The 20,719-nt window shown below is 40.0% G+C and overlaps 1 protein-coding gene across 9 annotated transcripts in view; it reads left to right on the forward strand.

Annotated features, from left to right (window-relative positions):
* LOC128027467 (protein diaphanous homolog 2) overlaps positions 1-20,719 on the forward strand; it is a 375,948-nt gene that overhangs the window by 197,353 nt on the left and 157,876 nt on the right. For all 9 annotated transcript variants that reach the window (XM_052615104.1, XM_052615108.1, XM_052615109.1 and 6 more), the window contains 2 exons: positions 8,095-8,193; positions 12,504-12,598. In XM_052615104.1, the coding sequence (XP_052471064.1) occupies positions 8,095-8,193; positions 12,504-12,598 (194 nt within the window). The remainder of the gene's footprint in view (positions 1-8,094; positions 8,194-12,503; positions 12,599-20,719) is intronic.

Below are 20,719 nucleotides of genomic sequence, written 5' to 3' on the forward strand. Positions count from 1 at the left end.
GCAGCTTCTCAAAGTTCTGAACACAATATAATCAATACTATAAATGATTTTGAAATACACTCTTAATCTGACTGGGAGCCAGAGCAAGGATTCTAACACTGGAGTAATATGCCTGCCAATCCTAGTTCCAGTTAAAATCCCAGCGGCTGAATTCTGTACATATTGCAACTTATTAAGTGTAGATTAAGCAGCTTCAGCTAAAAGAGAATTACAATAGTCTAACAGCAAGACGACAAAGGAATCTATAGCATTTCCATGACTGCAAAATTTAATTTAACATAGGATGCAATCTTGCGAGGTGAGGTGGAAAGAGATGGAAAAAAGGGTTTAACAGTGCTCTGGACAAAAGAATCAAAAGAAAGTTTTGCATCAAAAATAACTCCTACTAAGGTTCCTCACTTGACTCTGGATTTCCAAAATAGAGCCGTTGTTCTGTCGATTTGTCCTACCCTGTCAGATTTTGCTACCTCCAATTAAAACAGTGTGTAGTACAATTTGACAATGAAAAATGCTACCTGTAAAGTTATGGTTTATTAACGTCTACACCTACCACAACCCTAAACCTAGCCTTACAGTAATGCAAATACAGTAATTTTTGGTTATATTCACTGTTGTAGCTAGAAGGGATACAGCTACAGGAAAACAAAGATAAATATTTTTTTTCTACCTATAAGATTATGTTTATATTTAGATTATATTAAGAGATATGTTTTATTAAAGTCTACACCTACCCCAATGCTAAACCTACCCTTACAGTAATGCAGATACATATATTTTTGTTCAGCATGAGAAAAATAATGTGATATTGATGTGTGCATGCACAGTAAACCCTGGTAGGATAAAATATAAAATCTGATGGGTGGGATAAAATGTCAGGACACCGTCAAGAGTCAGGGGCAGACAACCAGCAACTGTACGATTTCACTGTTCATGCCTTCTGTGTATTTGTTTCCAAAAGAGAATTCTGCCTTGTACTAACAAATGTAATGCCAGGCTGTCTTGAAGGAGAAGCCATTTTATTTATTCTTCTTTATTTTATTCCTTTTATTTTCTTCTTTTTTTATTGTTATCGTACAGGCAAACTTTGACATTTGCACTCACAACACTTGGGAGTATTTTAAAAGGCCTCTTAACACAAGGCCAAACAAATTGGATCAACTTGTCAGTCAACCTTCAAGATAGAAAGAATTATACCCAGCCACATGTTAAATAAATAAATAAATAAATAAATAAATAAATAAATAAATAAATAAAAATTGTATAATGGGTTCTTGTTTCTTATTTTCTCCAGTACAACCAACACACACACACACACACACACACACACCTGTCAGATGCTATAGCTAGCCTTTAAAAGCCTCCCCAGCCAGACTAATAACTACAACACAGCATAGTGGCTGGTCTCAAGGCCACAGATCTCTATCAGAGAAGGCAAACACCACCACACAACCTCAGCAGCCAGCCTGTGACCACAGGGAAGTCATAAGAGGCCATGAGCCCAGCATTGCTCCTGTATTACTGACAATATCTCAGCACTGCCATTAATAAATAAATGAATTATATATATATATATAATATAGTGTGTGTGTGTTCCTGTGGCTCAGTGGTTGTGCATCACATTAGACACATGCAGTGCGTAAAAAGACAGTATAAGTCATTATAAAGTTATTATGTCCCCACTGGATGCAACAAATGCCTCTTTTGTAATGGGTTTTACTGTTTTTGTCTTGTAGCGCCGGTGTTCTGACCGGGACACAAACATAACAGTATGTTAAGGGGCGTAATATTTCGGTCACACACTTGAGGTATTCAGCCAATTACACAAAATAATGTTCTTTTTAGCAGCGTCATATGGCCCCATTTATATGAGATAACCTGTTATCGGTTTTGCCCACTGCAGCACCATAGGTGAGAGATGGTAGTGCTGCTTTGCCACATTACTGTATGAATGTGCATGCTAAATGAGCTCTAACCAATGAAAGAATTCATGCTTGAGCAAGTCCCGCTTCACACCCCACAAAAAACCCTTGCGAAAAGGTCCCAGAGGTTACAGAATTACTTTGAAATTTTGCCTAAATCCATTGGATGCTTCATGATATGAGGATATTTGCTCAAAGATTGCTGCACTTTGCGTTTCCCAGGACCACAGAGGTTATGGAAAACAAAAGTTTTCTGACATGAAGAGAAGGAACAGGGCTTGGCAACCCTCCCTGAGCTCTTATCCAAGTTCAGCTGTTAGTTTCTCAGTCTCAGTGTGTTTCTCACTCATAATGAAACTGTTAGAGAGCCAGTTGTTATTGGGTCAGTCTGTGACCTTTCTAGCCTCTTCTCCACTTAGTCTCCACAGGCTACCAGGAGAACCCAGGGTAAGAATCAGGAGTGTATTAGTGACCCCTGCACCTGGTCATGCTTTGAAAGACTCTCGGGCATATCACATCGTCCTCTCAGGGAATGAAGCTTTACCTGCTGTCCCATCACAATTATCATTAGCGCTAACCTCCCCCTTTTCCCTTGTTATCATTAAAGATGATGATAATTGCATGGATGGGAGAGCATGGCCCTCTCCCCCAGCTGTTTTTCTGTGCTGTTCACCTTGAGGCTAGACTGCTTTGCCTGAGCTCCCCAGCACTGTGAAGGTCAAGACTGAGGTAAAGGGGTAAGTCATTATAGGAAAGATGCCTCCTTATAACCTGACATCAGAAATCTGTCAGAGAGAGGTTGAATTCTACTCATTCAGACAAGCTTCCCTTGTATTTATGGCCCACAGACTCTTGACATCAACAGACTCTCGGGTACTTGAGTAAAACAGCTTGAATCACTTCACTAATGCAAATGAATAGCTCCGGACACTAATGTTCCGCCGCAGAATCTCTGTCCTAAATTTAGAGTGTATATTTCAGAATCTTCGTTATGCTCTGCTCAGATTCAATTTGTGTGAATTTTTTTCCTTATCGATCGGCCTCATCCAATCAATGTAGGTTCACTTGAATGAGTGAAAAAGATTTTTTTTTTTTTGATAATGTGAGCGTGCATTTGAGAGGCTAGATGGTGAGAACACTGTGGCTGGCTAATATCCAGGCAATAAATTGTTTGCAGGGTTGAGAAAGAGACCTTTCTTTAGCCTTAGTCACTGGCAGAAATAATCACAGCTGCAATTCCCCAATAAAATAGTGTTTTCGCAACTCAATTGTGTGTTTGAGACATCTTGTAGATTTGGCTGAGGATGTGGAGAAATTAAAAAATGATTCTCTTTTTCTGATTTTACTCTTCTTTCACACCAATACTCTGTAGCTTCATTTTATACCCACTGTCCAATTGTTTGTATCTGCGTGTTTCTAGTTTTGGAACAACATGAGGGTGAGTACAATGATGACAGAAACTTTGTTTCAGACTAAACTTTCTTTTTTACCATACTGTGATTTTTGAAGTGTTTTTCACTCAGACTTGATTCAATTCCTGAAAGAATCCGTCTCATATTTATTGGCATTGTTCAAGTTTGGACAGTCAGTTTTGCGGAGGTAGATGAGTCAGATTCTTCCAGACAGATTGCGCGTTCCGGCAGCACTCTTCCCAGCGGACAGTCATACTCCACATTGTCTGCTTCGTCTGATGCTTTGCCGGGACATTGAACACATTTTAAGAGGACCTGTCATCAGTGTTTTCAGTTCTCTGCTCACCATCTCTAGCTTTATGTGTCTGTGACTGCTCTTGGGTGAATCATTTCAGTCCGGAAGCGAACATGTGGTAGTGTTTAGCTTGCTAATGCTCAAGGCTTTGGCTGCCTGGGGGGAGATACCACATGGACAGCTCCCAGCAGAAGGATTCAAGTCCAGTAAACAATCTCTACGCCCAAATGTGAAGAACTTTGGAAATGAGGAGCTCCCATGGGCTGCCCTCTGTCCAAAAATCACAGAAAGGGCTTGTGTGAACTTGAGTGGGTTTTTCTGTTGCCTTTTTTTTATTGCTTTTCTTATTGTAAGTTACTCTGTTATTGCTATTGCATTTCAACCTTCGTTGCCGCCAAAAGCTGTTCTCTCTTCCCTACATATAACCGTGTCTGTGGACTCAACACACATATGTGATTACATTGGCAGGAGCACTCTTGTACTGCTAATCTTTTACTAACATTTTGAAACCACCTTCCCCCTGAATACCTCTCAGCTTTATGTTTTCTTTCTAATGGATCATTACTCTAAAATACTGCTGTTTGTATTGCACTGAAATACCCCAAACATAATCAGTCCTTCACACTTTATAACGAAAACCACCTGGCTTTTTCTTCATCAGTAGTTGGCCCACTTGTTCAGTTATTTATTACATTTTCTCGTATTCATTCATGTTATTTATGTCCTCCATGTACATAACATGTCTTGAATTAACTTGAATTTCTTTGTGTAAATGTGGTTCTCCATAAAATCTTAACGAGCCATCTGTATTTGTTTCACGATACGCAGACGCTGCCTTTATCCTCGTAACGCTGCGAGTCCCAGTTTATTTTTTCTCTATTTAACACAAAACTAACAAAGAATGTTTCATCTACATCTAAATAAAACTTTATTTCTTTAGCGCTTCATTATGGTGTTTTAGGGAAGCACTTGAATGTAGATATTGGTTTCTTTTTTGTCATTCATCTGTGTTGATAAATGGATTTATATCCTTTTAACTGTAGGCTGTTTCATCTGTAGAAAAAAAAGGAATACATTTTAAAGAATATTTTGCAAAGGTTATCCATATAAAAGGCAGGAACCATGTAATCAAAGGAACCCAAAAGATAATTAGAATGTGTGTCTTTAATGGCTTTCTAAATATCACATAAAAATCCAGTTTTGACATGAATAAAAGCTCAGCAAATGGAGAAGGTTTTGCCTCTCTGAGAGGTGGCGAATACATACTGCTTTGTGAGTCTTGCTTATATCAATATTCTAAGCATATTCTAGTGGGTAGATCAAGAGACTTTGCTTACTTGGCTGTTGGCAGAAGTCCTGTTCCCATCATCAGTGATGGACAGATGGAGGAACTGTTGTCTATTATGCACTAATGATTTGTCTTCGAAACAGTGATGTGTCCTGCTCTTCTCTTGTTATTCTGTTGCAAGATCACACTTTTTGAATCACTACAAAATGGTCCAAGCCTGCAGATAAAATCCAATGTCATAAATATGTGGGATGGAGTGTAATTCAATCAGCAAATCTGCTGCAAATACAAAACTCTCTCCCAAACTGCCCTTTTCCACCATGAGTGGAAGTAGCAATGGGCTGAGCTGTGTCTTTTTCTCATTAATCCAGCACCTCTCGGACTGAGGAGGTGTGGGCCTGGCGGGCTGTGGATCTCTCTAACAGCTGAAGAGCCTGAGGATGTGTTGAGAACATCCTGCTGAGAGCGTGGGCTACCCAGGTGGGAGAGCCAGCTGGTGGAAGGGTGTGACAATGCGCCTAAGGGGGTGGTTGGGGTATCTTGAGCTCCACAATATGGCTGAAAGCTGTTCCCTCACCTGCAGCCCTTCCCCTAAATAAATTAAGATCCTTCAGGAGCCCTGTTTTCAGATATTTAGTTTTTTCCTGGTATTCAGGTTTCTCAGATTGTAGCTGTTTTCTGAGTGCATTGCTGACTCTCTCGAGTGGAACCTATGTATCTATAGGCATCTTTTTGTCTAAAATATGTTGTAGTACTGCAATAGAGTAAAATATAAGCACAGCCTTGACATTTATCCTGCTTGAGTTCTTTCTAAATAGCAAAGCTTTCTAAATAACAAAGCTACTTCATAAGTAGGCTAAACTAAACTTGCTTCTGTGGATATGAATTATTTAAACTACAATGTCTTTCATAGATTTTTTCCGCTGACTCTAGCCATCTAATGTAACCCATTGGCAAGGCAAAGCCCACTGCTATTTGCCAAAATGCAAAAATGCGCTTTGATACATTCGCTTGGTAACTTGTGGTTAAAGCACTACTCAGGTTAAAAGCTGCAAATGCATTTTGCAAAAACGGCAATACCTGCGGTGGTCTCTATTGTTTTTCTGTCTGTATCTACCATTCTGTGAATTGGAATTTGTGAATTAGTTATGTTATGTGGCGTGTGGCGACCCATATTCAGAATTTGTGCTCTGCATTTAACCCATCCAAGTGCACATACACATGAAAGTGACGTGACATTCAGCCAAGTATGGTGACCCATACTCAGAATTTGTCGGGGAGCAGTTGGGGGTCCAATGCCTTGCTCAAGGGCACCTAAGTCGTGGTATTGAAGGTGGAGAGAGCACTGTACATGCACTACCCCCACCCACAATTCCTGCCGGCCCGGGACTCGAACTCACAACCTTTCGATTGGGAGTCCGATTCTCTAACCATTGGGCCACGACTTCCCACAAATTAGTGAACACACACCATGAACATAGACCCGGAGCATTGGGCAGCCATGTGCTTCGGCGCCTGGGGAGCCATTGGGGGTTCGGTGGCTTACTCAAGGGTCACACCTCAGTTGTGGTATTGAGGGTGGAAGACAGCACAGGTTATTCACCCCCCCCCCCCATATCCATTTAGTCTGAGCACACCTGAGCTTTTAGCAGCAAATTAAATAAATAAAACTTACAAAAGATTAAACTCACTGAGTAGGCTTAGTAGTGTCACCAACACTTCCAGTCCAAAACAGACATTCATCAGAACCAGAGTGCTATTGACACAACAGCAAATGGCCTGTAGCCAGCAGCAAATCCACCTGCTTAGGAGATGTTCCTGCTTTGATAGCTCCTTCACACATGCAGATTTCTTGGGAGAGGCTTGTTTGTATTCGAGTTCCTGGGAGACTTCCATCTTGGGCTTAAATAAATAGCAGAGTTGTGATGATTAGCGCTGAGGTGCTCTCCTACTCCCACAAGCAATCTGCCTTTCTTCTGTCTTTGTTTTTACCCAGAATCTCTCTCTCCCTCTTTCTCTCCCCCGGGTTAGTCCCAGAGCTATGGCCTTGATTGCGCTCTAATTTAGTTAGTTGGTAGTTGACTGTGACAATGGTTCAGCCAAGGATTTTGCTGACACATTATGTCACTCAGGGAGAGGCTGTTTTCAAGCAGGCCTCAAAGGGAGCTGGTCCCTCGAATGCAAGTCACACACGTACGGCATTAACGTTGGTTTGGGGCTGTTCCAAGCTGCTGTTCTCGCTGCTCCCTAGGATTACAGAAATAACACAATTATCTCCGTGGCTTTGAGCCGTTGACAGAGCAAGCCCTATGTTTGTCAATGGCTGGCCCACACAATCTCCCTCCAATATACAGAAGCGACGCCGATGGTCTCTTTAGCACATTGTCTCTGTACATCTGTCTATCTTGCTGTTTTTCTCTCTTACCTATCTATCTCTGTTCCTTTTCCAATTTATCCTACCTTCTTTTTTGTCTTCTCTTTCTTCCCTCCCTACTTTTCTTTCTTTTTTTTTCGTTAAATGTTGTGCTATAAAAAGGAAGTCTGACATGCATCAGTGTCTTGGTTTAACCGTGACACATCTGCCATGATCTAGCGTTTCTCTGTGCTTATGCTTTCCACCTTGGATCTGTTATCGAGGTGCCATGTGTATAATTACCTTATAGAGAGGAACATATGTCATTTTTATTGCTACAGTGGGAGCTCATAAAAAGTGTGGTCCAAAGCGTACGAGTCATACTTTTCATTTTGGTTAGCAGTATGACAAAACCACATTCATAATAATACAATCCAGTTCATCTGATAGAATGTTTGTTTAGGTCTTGTTATTTGTTAATAGCGATGCTTGCTAAAGTGGGAACTACCTCTGCTTTTCCTAAAATGTATGACTTAGATGAGTATCGGATTTGGCAATTCTGGTTTTATTGAACACATCCTTGTTTCATTCCAAATTGATGGATTTTTGTGGAGCGCAAATGATATTTTGCAGTTTTGTTAATTCACCTTTGAAATACAAAAAGGACATAAAGGTAGTTTGAAACCGGTCATTCTGTCTATGACTGATGTCTTTAATTTGGAAACTTTAAGTGTGTATTCATGCCAACCCCCCCCCCCCCCCCCCCAAAAAAAAAGCAAAAATAAAATAAAACATGAAAAGTAAAGATAAAATCTTTCTGCTTTCAGTGAAAAAGGACGTGGAAGAAACAGATGACAGGAAAACGCAATTCAAGAAAAAAGCGAAAGAGCTGCGAATTCTGGATGCCAAGACAGCCCAGAATCTGTGTAAGTTATCATCATTCCATATCATCTGTGTCCCCACATACCCAGCCAAGAGCCTCCAGATCTGTGTTTTTGGTCTTCCTTTCAAAGAAGTTACATTTGTATTAGTCTGTAAAGATTTGTTTTTATTATGATGATGATTATTATTATTATTTTATTTGTAATTATATTAGAGAAGTCCTAAGTATTTCTTGGTCCATACTGAAAAATATGAAGCTAAACAACTTTCTCTGTACTGAAAGCAGTTCATGCTGCTGAATCTATAGCCACAATGTTGTCAGGCTTTGACTGACACTTTTCCTCTGTTCTCTTCTATTTGTTTGTTTTCTTGTTCCTACTGTACGTATCATATCAACTTTGAAATTCCTCTTATCCTCTTGTATTGTCAAGCAGCATTTGTCAGTATTTGTTCTTCCTGCAACAGGTTTTGGGGATGAGGTTTTTTTTTTTGTTTTGATAATGGATTCCTATGAAATCAGATGTACCATAAACACATACTATAGGATGATAACAGGAAAAATCTTAATCAAAAAGGCAAAACCAAATAGTCCCCCAAACCAAGAGTACTTCCATTTATGAAATTAATAATGGAACCAAGTCTGGGAGATAGATCACTTTAAATGACTGATTGATTCAATCTTATCCTACACTTAAAATAATATACAATGGTCAGTAGAATGAATTAACAAACGAACAAATTAATAAATTCATGTATTTATTTGTTTAAACACAATACATTTATCAAAATTTGTTCTATTTGTATTTGGCCATTTTTATAGTCAAGTTGTTCTAACTTGTACTTTGTCTTTGATATCACAGTTTGGACTGAACACATCTTGCTTTGTGGCCTGTATTGATCAGTCTACCGGACCCTTGTTGTCATGTCTCTTTCTCTCTTCCACTGCCACGCTTTCAACCCTCCTGAATCTTCAGGGAGTGTTTGTGTGTGTGTGTGTGTGTGTGTGTGCGTGTGAATTCATTGTGTTCTCAAGAGGGCCTGGCGACTCTTTGGACATTGATTGATGAAAGCAGCATGAGAATGTGATTTAATTCTTTTTTGGACATGTTGACTTCTTTGTCTTGGATAGGAGAACACCTTAGATATACAATATCACACTTCATGAAATATTCATAGCAAAAGCTAAAATAACCAGCCACCTGAGTATATGTCTTACCCATGCTTGTTTTCATCCTAGCCGGAAGAGTACTTGGTTTCCAATTGAATATATCAATGCAATTTGAATGTGCAAATAGAGTAAGATGACGCTCAGTCTGGCTACACTGCTGCTGTTGAAGAACATAATTTTAAGTCACATTATCCCAAGTTTGGCGTAACATGGATAATAAAATTATAACTACAGTAGGTGTGTGCTTGCTCTTCTCTATACTGATTTGAGGGTATTCTGAGTGATTTCCAGGGCACTGCAATGCAGTTACTAGGGTTTTATATGGAAGGGGTTGTTGACTGGCCCATGGTTTTCTGGTTCCTAGATATGGCTTGGATATATCAATTCATGGCTTTGTTTGTCAGACAAGAATTGTGAGTCTCATTGCTTAGAACAATTTTAACACACTTCTTTTTTAACAAGCTGCACAGTAGGATGCATCAGTCATATCATGTAATGAATTATGCACTGAAGTTTTTAATACAGTATGCAGTGGTAGAAGAACACTTACCATGAGCAATAATAGAGATGCTTGTGTCAGTCAGTACTAATAATGCAACAAAAGAGGTGGCATTTTCATTAATCATATAACATGCTCCATTACTGTGCCTGAAGGGTAAATGACATTGAGGTCAGGTTTGTGTGTGTGTGTGTGTGTTCTTTTTCCTTGTCTGCTTTTCTTCTTCGTTTAGAGCTGGAGAAGATGGAAATGGCCCATCAGAAAAGATGCCAGTGACATTTCTCTCTTCCCCTCATTCACTCACTTTCACATTGTCATTCTCTGTCTCTTTTCTGCTAGTTCTTTAGCCTGCTTTTGATGCAACACACATGCATAGACACACCACTTCAGGCTTCAGAGTAACTAATGCCAGAACACGAGTGGGAGTGCTGTTTCACATTCACTTCAGCCACAAATCTGTCATCTTTCACAGAGAAAGGAAAGAGGCGGTGGGACAGGAAAGCAGAAAGAGTGAGTGTAAAAGAATCTTAAAAGTTGAACATTATTATTATTATTATTATTTGATAGGGGCCCCAAAGACAAGACAGTGTTGTTCCAGGGTTGTGGAAATGACCCAGGATCAACTCAATTCTGCTCTTTACTTTAACAAGGGAGCATTACTCATACCCCCAGGTATCTGTTGCTGTCTTCCCCTCATGCTGAGAGTACAGTCTGTGGGCTGACTGGACAATGCCCACACTTTCATTTTTTGGCCATGAAATTCTCTGGATTGGAAAACTTGCTGAGTTCATTGATCCTGGGGGCCTCTGAGCAAATCCCACACATCATCGTGAGTGTAAAGAGAAGCTGGATATTTGCTCGGCTACTTTGGACCTGGGGCCCGGGTGTGGCTCTGTGCACAGCTGAAACAATAATGCAGATGTGACGAACAAGCTGTGAATCTCATGAGTACAGTTAATGTGGGAGGAACCGAGCAAAGCAGGCAACTGCTACATAAGATACCCAGCAGAGCTCTGTGGTCCATTAGCATGTTTAACAATCCCAGCATTCTGTTCCCTTCCTTGGTCCAGCTCCAGAAGAATCACGGGGACCCTCCATCAGCATTCCTTTTTTTTTTTAAACAAAGTGAGATTTGCTATAAATGATGCCAGTGTGTGGAGGTGGTTTAGTACAGATAACATTTTTATATACAGGGTGGAAGTGCTCTCTTTGCTTAAATGCTTGCAATTTGATGGACTTGCAGGGTTTGCGGTGTAAAAAAAAAAATGCCTAGGCAGATTAGTATGAGTGGATATGAACGGAAATGAATTATGGGATGCATCTGTCATGGACAAACTTGTTAGAAGAAAACTCTGGATAATGAACTTGCTGTGAATGTGTAAATTATGCTAATGAATCAACAGATGAGGCGAAAGCATTTGTCGTCCAATTACATTTTTTTTTTGTTTTTGCAGCAAATATGATAAGTTCTGACTGGGGGTTGTTAAACTCACCACATTCAGTGACTAACCATTTGTTTGTTTATTGGCATGTGATACTCTTGATGATTGGCTCATCATGCTACTGATGGATGCTTCATTAGCATATCCCTATAGCCAGGCTGTATTGTGTTGTTAGGCTAGTTTTAAAACCTCGTTGTGCATTTTGGCACACCAAAGCTACAATATGAATTTCTTCCCATGCCATTGTGTCCGGATTTTGCCAGATGAGCCCACTGTTTTGAAACGCCGCTGTGTTCACTCTACCTTCATCTCTCTAATAAAAAAAAAGCACAGAACTCTCTTTCCTCTGAAGAAATCGGCATATTGTGACACGCAGATGGCCGACTAATGAATTGCAGAAAATAGAGCATAGTTTCACAGAGACTTAGTCAATCAGCTGGTTGGTTATTAAATCACTGTTCATCAGAATTTGGAACTCATTCACCTGCACACCAGAGAGCTGGATGGTGGGGTGAGGCAGAAGGGCCTCCACATTCATTGGCTGATGCAATTCAGAGAGCGATAGCGGAATCTAACCGAATAAATACTTATTTCAGAGAACAAACTATCAGATATCATCTTCAGTATATCCACTCAGCCATGCATTCCCATCAAACATCTGCTGAAATAGCTTAGAGGTAGGTGGTACAAAACAAGAGCAACCCCATGAATGCTTTCTGTACTGCGATGATTTCCCAGAACAAACACAGGTTCTGCTTGGCATTGTTTCCACACACTACTGGAAAACTCTATGTAAATGTTAAGGTAATTTTAAACTCAATGCAGTGACTGCTTCAGACAGAAATGTACAATTATGTTCGGTCCCCCGCTGATGGCACTTTAAACTGCGCACTATAAGCTATATGCTATAATTACAGACTATTCTTTCTTCAGAAGCAGTTATCAAATTCAGCTGCCGGGTAAATTGCACCTGTGGTCCTCTGCGTTTCAACCTGGGTGAAAGTTTAAGATGTTGAGTCATTATCTGGTGATAGGGCCCCAAATCTGAGGTTATTTGAGCTGTTTTTATTGTTGCCAGAAAATTGTGTTGCTTTTTTGCTTCCAATTGCCCCGCAGTGGAACAAACACTATACAATATACCTGAGAAGTTACTTCTGAGGGAGGCCCTGTTGAACATGCTGACACTCCAAAATATAGGGCCAGAAAATGACTCCATTTTTCTTTTTCTTTTTTCTTTCCAAACAGCAATTTTCCTGGGTTCATTCCGGCTGCCTTATGAAGAGATACGGGATATCGTGCTGCAGGTGGATGAGGAGAGGCTAAGTGAAGCACTAATCCAGGTGAGTTGTGTGTGCATAGGCATTTTCACATAATGCAGCTTGATCCCCTGTTTGAAACCTTTATCTGCTTACAGGGCAATGTATGAAATGCAAACACATCCTGTTTAAAATCCAGTTCAGGTCCTGCTGGGGTCATTATATCTATCTATCTATCTATCTATCTATCTATCTATCTATCTATCTATCTATCTATCTATCTGTCTGTCTGTACTGAATCAAATTATAAACGCAACAGTTTTGTTTTTGCCCCCATTTTCATTAGCTAAACTCAAAGACTTAAGACTTTTTCTGTGTACAGAAAAGGCCTATTTCTCTCAAATATTGTTCACAAATCTGTCTAAATCTGTGTTAGTGAGCACTTCTCCTTTGCCGAGATAATCCCTCCACCTCACAGGTGTGGCATATCAAGATGCTGATTAGCCTTTTGTTCAGTTTTGTGCTGCTAAATACAGTGTATGTGACCTTTTGACATGTATAAACATGCCAAACCCCTAAACAGATAAATCTGTTTTTCAATATGCCAGACATGAGAGAATTTTCTGAAGAGCATTTGTAAAAACGCCCTACGTTTGTCTTTGCTCAGAGATTCATCATGCCTACAGATGACTGTGTATATTTGAAAGGCTTCATTAAAGAGATGTCTTTGATGCCAGGCAGCGCTTCGTGTACAATACTCTGTCTGCTTTCATTCACCAAGCCAGTGGAAGCTCCACTTTCACACTCTCATAATAGCAGCTTTGGGACAGGACTTGGCAAAACTCCTGCCGCCCCACCCTCCCTCCCACTGCCCTTTGTCTTACAGGCAAGATTGATGATCATTCAGGAAGCACTTCACGCCCTGACTGTCTCAGTGGTTTTTGTTCATCTTAAACATGGTAATTGCAAATGGCATGTGTTTCCTGAACTAAAGATACCTCAGCTGTCTGTGAAAGAGTGGATCTCATTTACATTAGACCACCCTTTGCCTCTAACCCTCTTGTGGCTTTTTCACCATTGTTAATTAGATGAATTTGAAAGAGTCAACTCTGCTTCACAACTGACAGTTTGACGTTTTTTCTCAGAGACCACTAGGGGGATTGGTGACTTTTATTTTAGCTGCTGCTTCTGAAGTGGTTGGGGCATGTCCAAGTGCCAGAATTCATCTGCATTTTTTTCCCCTCCATAAAGATGAGGGATTTTAGTTGTTTTCTGTCTGTATTTCTTCTTTCAAAGCTGGAGAAAGGTAGAGGAGATAAGGAATATTTAGATGTCCTGGTCCACAGTGGCCCTTCCTGGTTGTTACTGGGAGCAGAGATGACCTTTAATTGCCAGGTGGTTTGGATTGGGTGTGTGGAAGCCTGAACTGAGGTGACAGCCCTGTCGCTCTTTACAGAAGCAGAAGAGCTAAAACGATGACCTTTTCCCGCATTCAGCTGTGCTTTATAGAGGAGATTCAACTGTCAGGTCTGCATACCTCCTTCCCTTGTCTCTATTCTCAGTTTCATCCTTCATCCATCTTTCTCTCTATCCCTCTCTCTCCCTCTCTCTCAAACCCGTCCCCTTACATTTATCACCTGCATCACCTTAACTTCATCCCTGGAGCTCAAATAGCCGCGGCATGATATCCTCATCCTTGAGCGGGAAGTAATGCACAGGTCCAGTTTTATGTCCTTACATGGTAATGGTATGGGCTTTTTGTGGCTCTCTGGCAGGATGTTAATGCCTCAGTCGTGCCGACGGCATGTTTGGCAGAGGTTTGTGGGTGAGCTTGAAACCACACGCAGACGTGCCTCCAAACCACTCAGTATGGACAGAGAGACTTCTGGGTATTGTTCCATTTTATTTTTATTTCTCCTATGGTGAGGATATGGCGATTGCTTGACATCATTCACACTGCGTCAAGGAAATGTCACATCTCAAAATAGGAAAGACGCCAGATGAGTGTAAATATCCCAGTGGTCACACTGCAGACTGACTGTTAGTTTGGATGCACGTGAAAGAAATGTGCATGGTCTCGTTAATAATAAAATGAGAATAGCTGTTCTATATTTCTTGAAAATATACATGAATTCTGTTCTATTGACTTAGTACTTAATAGGATAGTTACGACTGAACCAAGTGGTGCAAATTATAAAATGGACAGGTGTTTGAGTTTTTTCTAATGTGGAACACAGAAGTGACTTCCTTTTAATTGATAAGTTGGATCCAATCCATCAATATATTTTTGCTATTTCTATTCAAATTATAATTTAAAAGACTTCTAATCTACATCAGAGTTCTGTTCTCAACCTGTGCTTACATAACAGTGTCACTTTCACAAACCCGTGTATTCTCCCCCTACATCCTCACAATGCAAATTTGCCAATTAAATAAAAGCATTCTGTGACCCAGCATAAACTTGGAGAAGTTGCCATCAAAAGAAGAAAATGCTGTTTTTCTCTGAATTTGATGTGAAATATAAATTGTCTCCATGAAGGCAGAAAGTGTGTGTTACTAAACAATCACCTACATTTGTGTTGGAGCTGATTGGTTCAGTGTACTCCATCCTACACATACAGTACTCCTCTAGCTCCATTGGATCATCCTAGCAATGCACAGATCTGTAAACCCCAGCAGGCTTGCCAGGGTCTAGCATCCATACAGTAGGCGTGTGAAGCCCCTCATCTAACGCTTGCCTGCAAAGCCAAGCACTCAAACACTTACTTTCCATTGTCTGGAGAAAAACGCAATGCCTCACTCAGACACACTCTCTCGTTTTCTTTCTTTCTTTGACAGGAATGAGGCTTAGCTGCTCTCTTTTATTTTTATTTTTGACTCTGTCCCTCTTTTCTTCTTGCTCTGTGGATGTCATTTCACATTTTCTCATCACGCAAGCAAAGAACCGTTATCCCACTGACAACAAAGGGCTTACAAAACAATCAGATAAAAAAGCATTTATTATAGTCTCTGGTCCAGGCAAAGGTCCCCATAAAAAGCAGACATGCTCACAAAGACTCTCTGCCTATTGTAGATGTGTGACAGAGACAGAAGAGAAAGAGACTGAAGACTGGGCACGTGCAAAAGCGAACAAGGTCCGCATGGCACCATTGTGTTCACACCCCTTGTTTTCGTCTTTCAGAACGCCTTCTTCACAACCCAAAAGAAGCTAGGCTCAGCCATGCTCTGATTTGTTCAATCCACCAATGAGGCCACAAACTTAAATCTTCCACCCAGGCAAATCTCCGTCACTCTTCTTCGTGGTTTTATATTAATACACATCCATTTCTGTCACATGCAACTGAGTTCGGTAGCAGCGGGACCCCATATGAAATGTGTGAAGATAAAACTTTACAGCACTTTTTTGATACTGCTAAATCTCTGTAATCAGTTTAGACGATAATTAGAAGAACAAACCCCAGGATTTCTCATTCAATGCCAGGGAGGCAGTATCTTAAGTTTGCGTTCTCTAGTGGTGTCTTAATCTCTCAAAGAACCCTCCCGCAGCCCTCTGGGAAGGCTTTAATGTGGGGATAGTGGTTTTTGGTTCAATGCCCTTGTAATGCTGATGCCAAAAGCGCAGTAAAGCCAAAAGCCAGAACAATGCAGATACCATTAATAAGCTCTCAAAGGCTCTGGCCCTCTCTGAAATAATGCACCGGTAGCATTATAGTATGCTGAGAATAGGACAATAGATGAACAGACCACACTCCGATGCAATGCAGTATGATGATAAACAAAGTAACAGGTTAGTCTTGATAAAGGAAGGGAACGGCAAGGGATAAACAAAAATTTGTCAGCAGTTTTCTCAGGAGAGGAGTTTTAAAGAACAAGTTTGCTTCCAATCGCTACTTTCACATGGATGGATGTTTCTTATTCTTTCTCTCTCGCTCATTCCCTATATTAGGGTTGTACTGAGGCACTGTGCAGGCCTGGAGCAAAACTTTATCTTGGAATTCTAACAAGCTTTTCTGTCTACATCATATTCAAGATGGACTCAACCTTTGTACTCTTTGTATAGTGCTATCAACAGGGAGCTGTGTAATGAACACTAATAGCTTTCATTTGAAAATGACCCACTGCACGTCTCTCTTCTTAGCTCACATGCTCTCATTATGGCAGGGCTAACCTCAGTACAGCTCAGTTAATGTGATCAGTGAAATGCCAGTTATTCACAGGAAAAAGTACTGTGGGCTTTGATACTCCTGCTGTGGTTTTGTGTGATCATCTTTTTCGAACTTCACACTGAACTAAAAATATCAGCGTATCTATAATTGGCCAATTTGTTTAATATTACGTTTAAGTCGTGGCCTGATAAAGTGCTGTTAATTGCTATCCAGGTTTATACTCTCATTAGGTTCACAGATGCAAACTTGCTTCATGCATGCATTGGATATTGAGCCATCTAACAGCCATATACAAGCAGTTTTAATTTGGATCATCTTGATGTGTATTAGAAAGAAATATACCTGGATGAAGATACATTTAAGAACAAATCATTTATTAAATTAAAAAATATTGTGTAAATGTTATATTGTACTGTATATAGAACATCAGATTTTAAACTTCCATGACAGTTTTTGCAATTTAAAACATCTATATTGTAGATCATTTAATCATATTTAAAAACCATCTGATAATATCAAGAACATTCATTTATTCAGTTATACAGTCCCCAAACTGTTTATTTACATTTTATTTTATTGTATTATTATTTTTTTTTATTATTATTATTATTATATTTTTTTTTCAGTTTTATCAGTTTTTTATTAATTTATTTTTAAAGTGCTCACTGTTTTTTTTTTCTTCTTTTTTTCTTGTTATTCTTTTCATCAACAGAACAACAGATCAAAGTGAAAATCTTTCTACAAATCAGTCAAAATCGACCTGTTATTAAAGGAGAGAAAAAAAGTGTTTGCACACCTTTTCACATTTATTATTTAGCAGGTGATTATTCCATTGATAGAAATGTAAGTGTGTTCTGTGTTTTCTTTGACATTAAGGGCTTTCAATGGCAGAAAGGCCAGATCCACAAATCCACAGTGATCCGATGCTGTTAGACATTAAAACTAGAAAAAGTCCAAACGAGTGAGCACTTTTGGCACTATATGTGGTCATACACTTGATCTGAGCATGTTAGATCTCAGCCTAGTGCTGTGAGTCAGTGAGATGGCCCTGTCCACCTGTCTCTCTTAGCGCTCTCTGACTGTCTCTGTCAACACAGACTGCAGACACCCAAGAGGTTCTCACAGTTCACTCTTAACACTGCCTGTTACTGGTCAGTCTGCACTGTTTCATGTACTGATCTTTATTAGTGCTCTGTCTGCCAGTCACTGTGGAAAGTCCTCTCTCCTCACAAGCAGGGTTTTCAAGCATATAAGAAAGTCTGTAGCATGACTGATTTATGTTTATTACAGTGTATGTTGAGGGGAGCACGTCACACAACCTCAGTTGTGTATTTGACGTCAACACTACGACATATGTCTTTGCATCGACTCAACCGCAAAGCGGTGTCCCTGGAATTATATAATTAAAAATGCTCTTTTTTGAGAGACATTCCTCACCACATTAGTATGCTCCTGCAGTACCTTCTACTTGTTATGAATTATGCCAATAATTCCTTAGGATTCATCCCTATTGACCGCTCGACTACTGCAAAGGAAATGTACTAATGTAACATGTACCCTTGTGCAATTCAGTATTCAAAGGAACGCCGTACTTCCCATTTTTCTCATTTTAGCACCTCATGTATTTTTGATTCCTGAGTTGATAAGATGGAAATGTTCAACGCTCAATCCTGTTTCACTCTTTCCTTGCGAAGTATGCTTTATTGAGTCCCTTTGGTCTGAATACTTTCCAAACTGCATATTTTTCATTCATACACCTACGCTTTACTGCATAACTTAAGGTCCTGTTTAAGCTTCGACTGCATTCAGTAGTAATATTAAAACATAGTAAATCATGACAGAATATTAGTGCTATCCTATGATTTGTGATGTTAATCTAATAATATAGTAGACTCCTTAAAGGTGACACTTTTTATGTTAAGGTTCACCCAAACATAAAAATTCTGTCACCATTTACTGACTTTTACCTGCATGTCAGGTATTAAAGGGGTCTTATAATGCGATTTCAATTTTTCCTTTCTCTTTGGACTGTTACAAGCTCTTAGTGCATGAATAAGATCTGTAAAGCTGCAGAGACTAAAGTCTCAAATCCAAAGAGATATTCTTTATAAAAGTTAAGACTTGTTGATACCCCCTAAAACAGCTTGTTTAAGCACGCCCCAAATCTCTACATCACTACGTGGGAAGATTTGCAAAATGCGGCCCAAAGAAAGAAGGCATACCTTTTATTGTTGCTGTTGCCTCCAGCGCCCTTTTGTAGAGAAGCTATGTTTCTCATTGTGAATGTGAAACTACTTCGTTTGGCCTTCCAAAAGAGGACCATATCAGCTGATCCATAATGGTCGCTGAGGAAATACGTCAATTTCGCACTATGGATCGCCAGATCGGCTTTCACCGTGGATGAAGTGGAGTCCACCCCCAGGCTTCCTTCATCGAATCTGCCAGCTATTCCTCACTCAAGCTGCAGGCCATTCCTCACTCTTTGCAAGGACAGTCTGGCGCTTCTGATTCATGGTATGTAAGTAGGTTTACATACATAAAGGATTTGCCACTGATTCTCCGATAATAAATACAGACATGGTTTTATGTTTACGTGGCGCGATATGCAATGCAACGCGTAAAAAGACAATATAATCAATAATTATGTTCCCACTGGATGCAACAACTGCCTCATTTGTAACTGTATTTATTGTTTTTGTGCTGTCATGCCAGTGTTCTGACCGGGACACGCCATAACAGTATATGTTGAGGGGCGTAACATTTGGCCAATCACTAAGCACTGGATAGCTGGCCAATCAGAGCACACCTCGCTTTTCAGAACGATGAGCCTTGTAAAGATGGACGCGTTTCAGTAGGCGGGGCATAGAAGAGAAACAATAATGTACAGTATGTGGAATATAATGTTTAGCCTCAAAATGGCATAAACACATTTCATTTCACCAAATACACAAAATAACATTCTTTTTAGCAACATCATATGGCCGCTCTAAAAGATTAAAAAAAATGTATTTGTTCATTTATTTTAGTTTTAGTTTAATTAGAAAATTTTCAAACCTGCATAGCGACATTGATTTGACATAAATGTTTGATTCAAAAAACTTCACCATAAAATAAAATAAAGAAGACAGTTTTAAATCAGGCTGTGATTATAATTCAATCGTCTATCCTTGCAGTCTCTTTCCGTCCCACTCTAAGCATCATAATGGCAACTAATAAAGCAAGTAGCGCAATACATAATGTGTAACGATGAAAAATAACCACACTCTCTGTCTTGCATGATACAGCACCACAGCATTAGAGATGACAGTATCGTAGTCTCGAGTCCTTAGTAATCTGGCATCACATTAATAGCTTATAAGGGTGATGTAAGGTGGTGTCCTTGACTGAAATCTTCGTAGCATTTTCTGAGAAGCCCGTTGTTCATCCTGACATATGCCGTGTCCGCTCTCCCTCCCACTGTTCCTCACCTGAGCGCAGCAATGGCCTTCTCAGCATGCTTGTGGATAGTCGTGCCTGTTAGGAGTTTAGTGTTTGCCCTTGCTTGTTATTATTGTTTATCTTGTTTGTCAATCATCTGGATCATGTGCCATTTCTGCTTTGCCTTCATACATATTCATGAGCCCTCATTACCTGGCTCGTTGGTTGGTTGCAGGGCAGGGTGACGGTGCCTGCCTTTGTTCTCAAGGCTAACAGCAGGTGACTGGAGCAGCCTGGTGTATCGTTACCTGTCGTTTGAATATTGTGAAAAGTGCGTTCAGGACAGGACGAGAAGTACAGATGTGTGCAAGCTTCCAGATTAATGTCTAAGGGAGAAAGACTTCTCACGCCCATGAGCTTAATTGAGCATAGCGCTGGTAGGCTCCTCTGCATTAAATGCAAATTTAGGAGCAACATTGTGTAATGCTAAACAAGTGAGTAATTGAATGTAGATATGCATGCATGTATCTATATATAGAGGAAAAAAAATGTAAAAGACAACACCGGTGTTCGAGCTCTCCATATCCTGAAAATAAAAGTCCTTAGAAAGACAAAATGAATG

Source organism: Carassius gibelio, chromosome A14, assembly GCF_023724105.1.
Source record: "Carassius gibelio isolate Cgi1373 ecotype wild population from Czech Republic chromosome A14, carGib1.2-hapl.c, whole genome shotgun sequence".
Lineage (NCBI taxonomy): Eukaryota > Metazoa > Chordata > Actinopteri > Cypriniformes > Cyprinidae > Carassius > Carassius gibelio.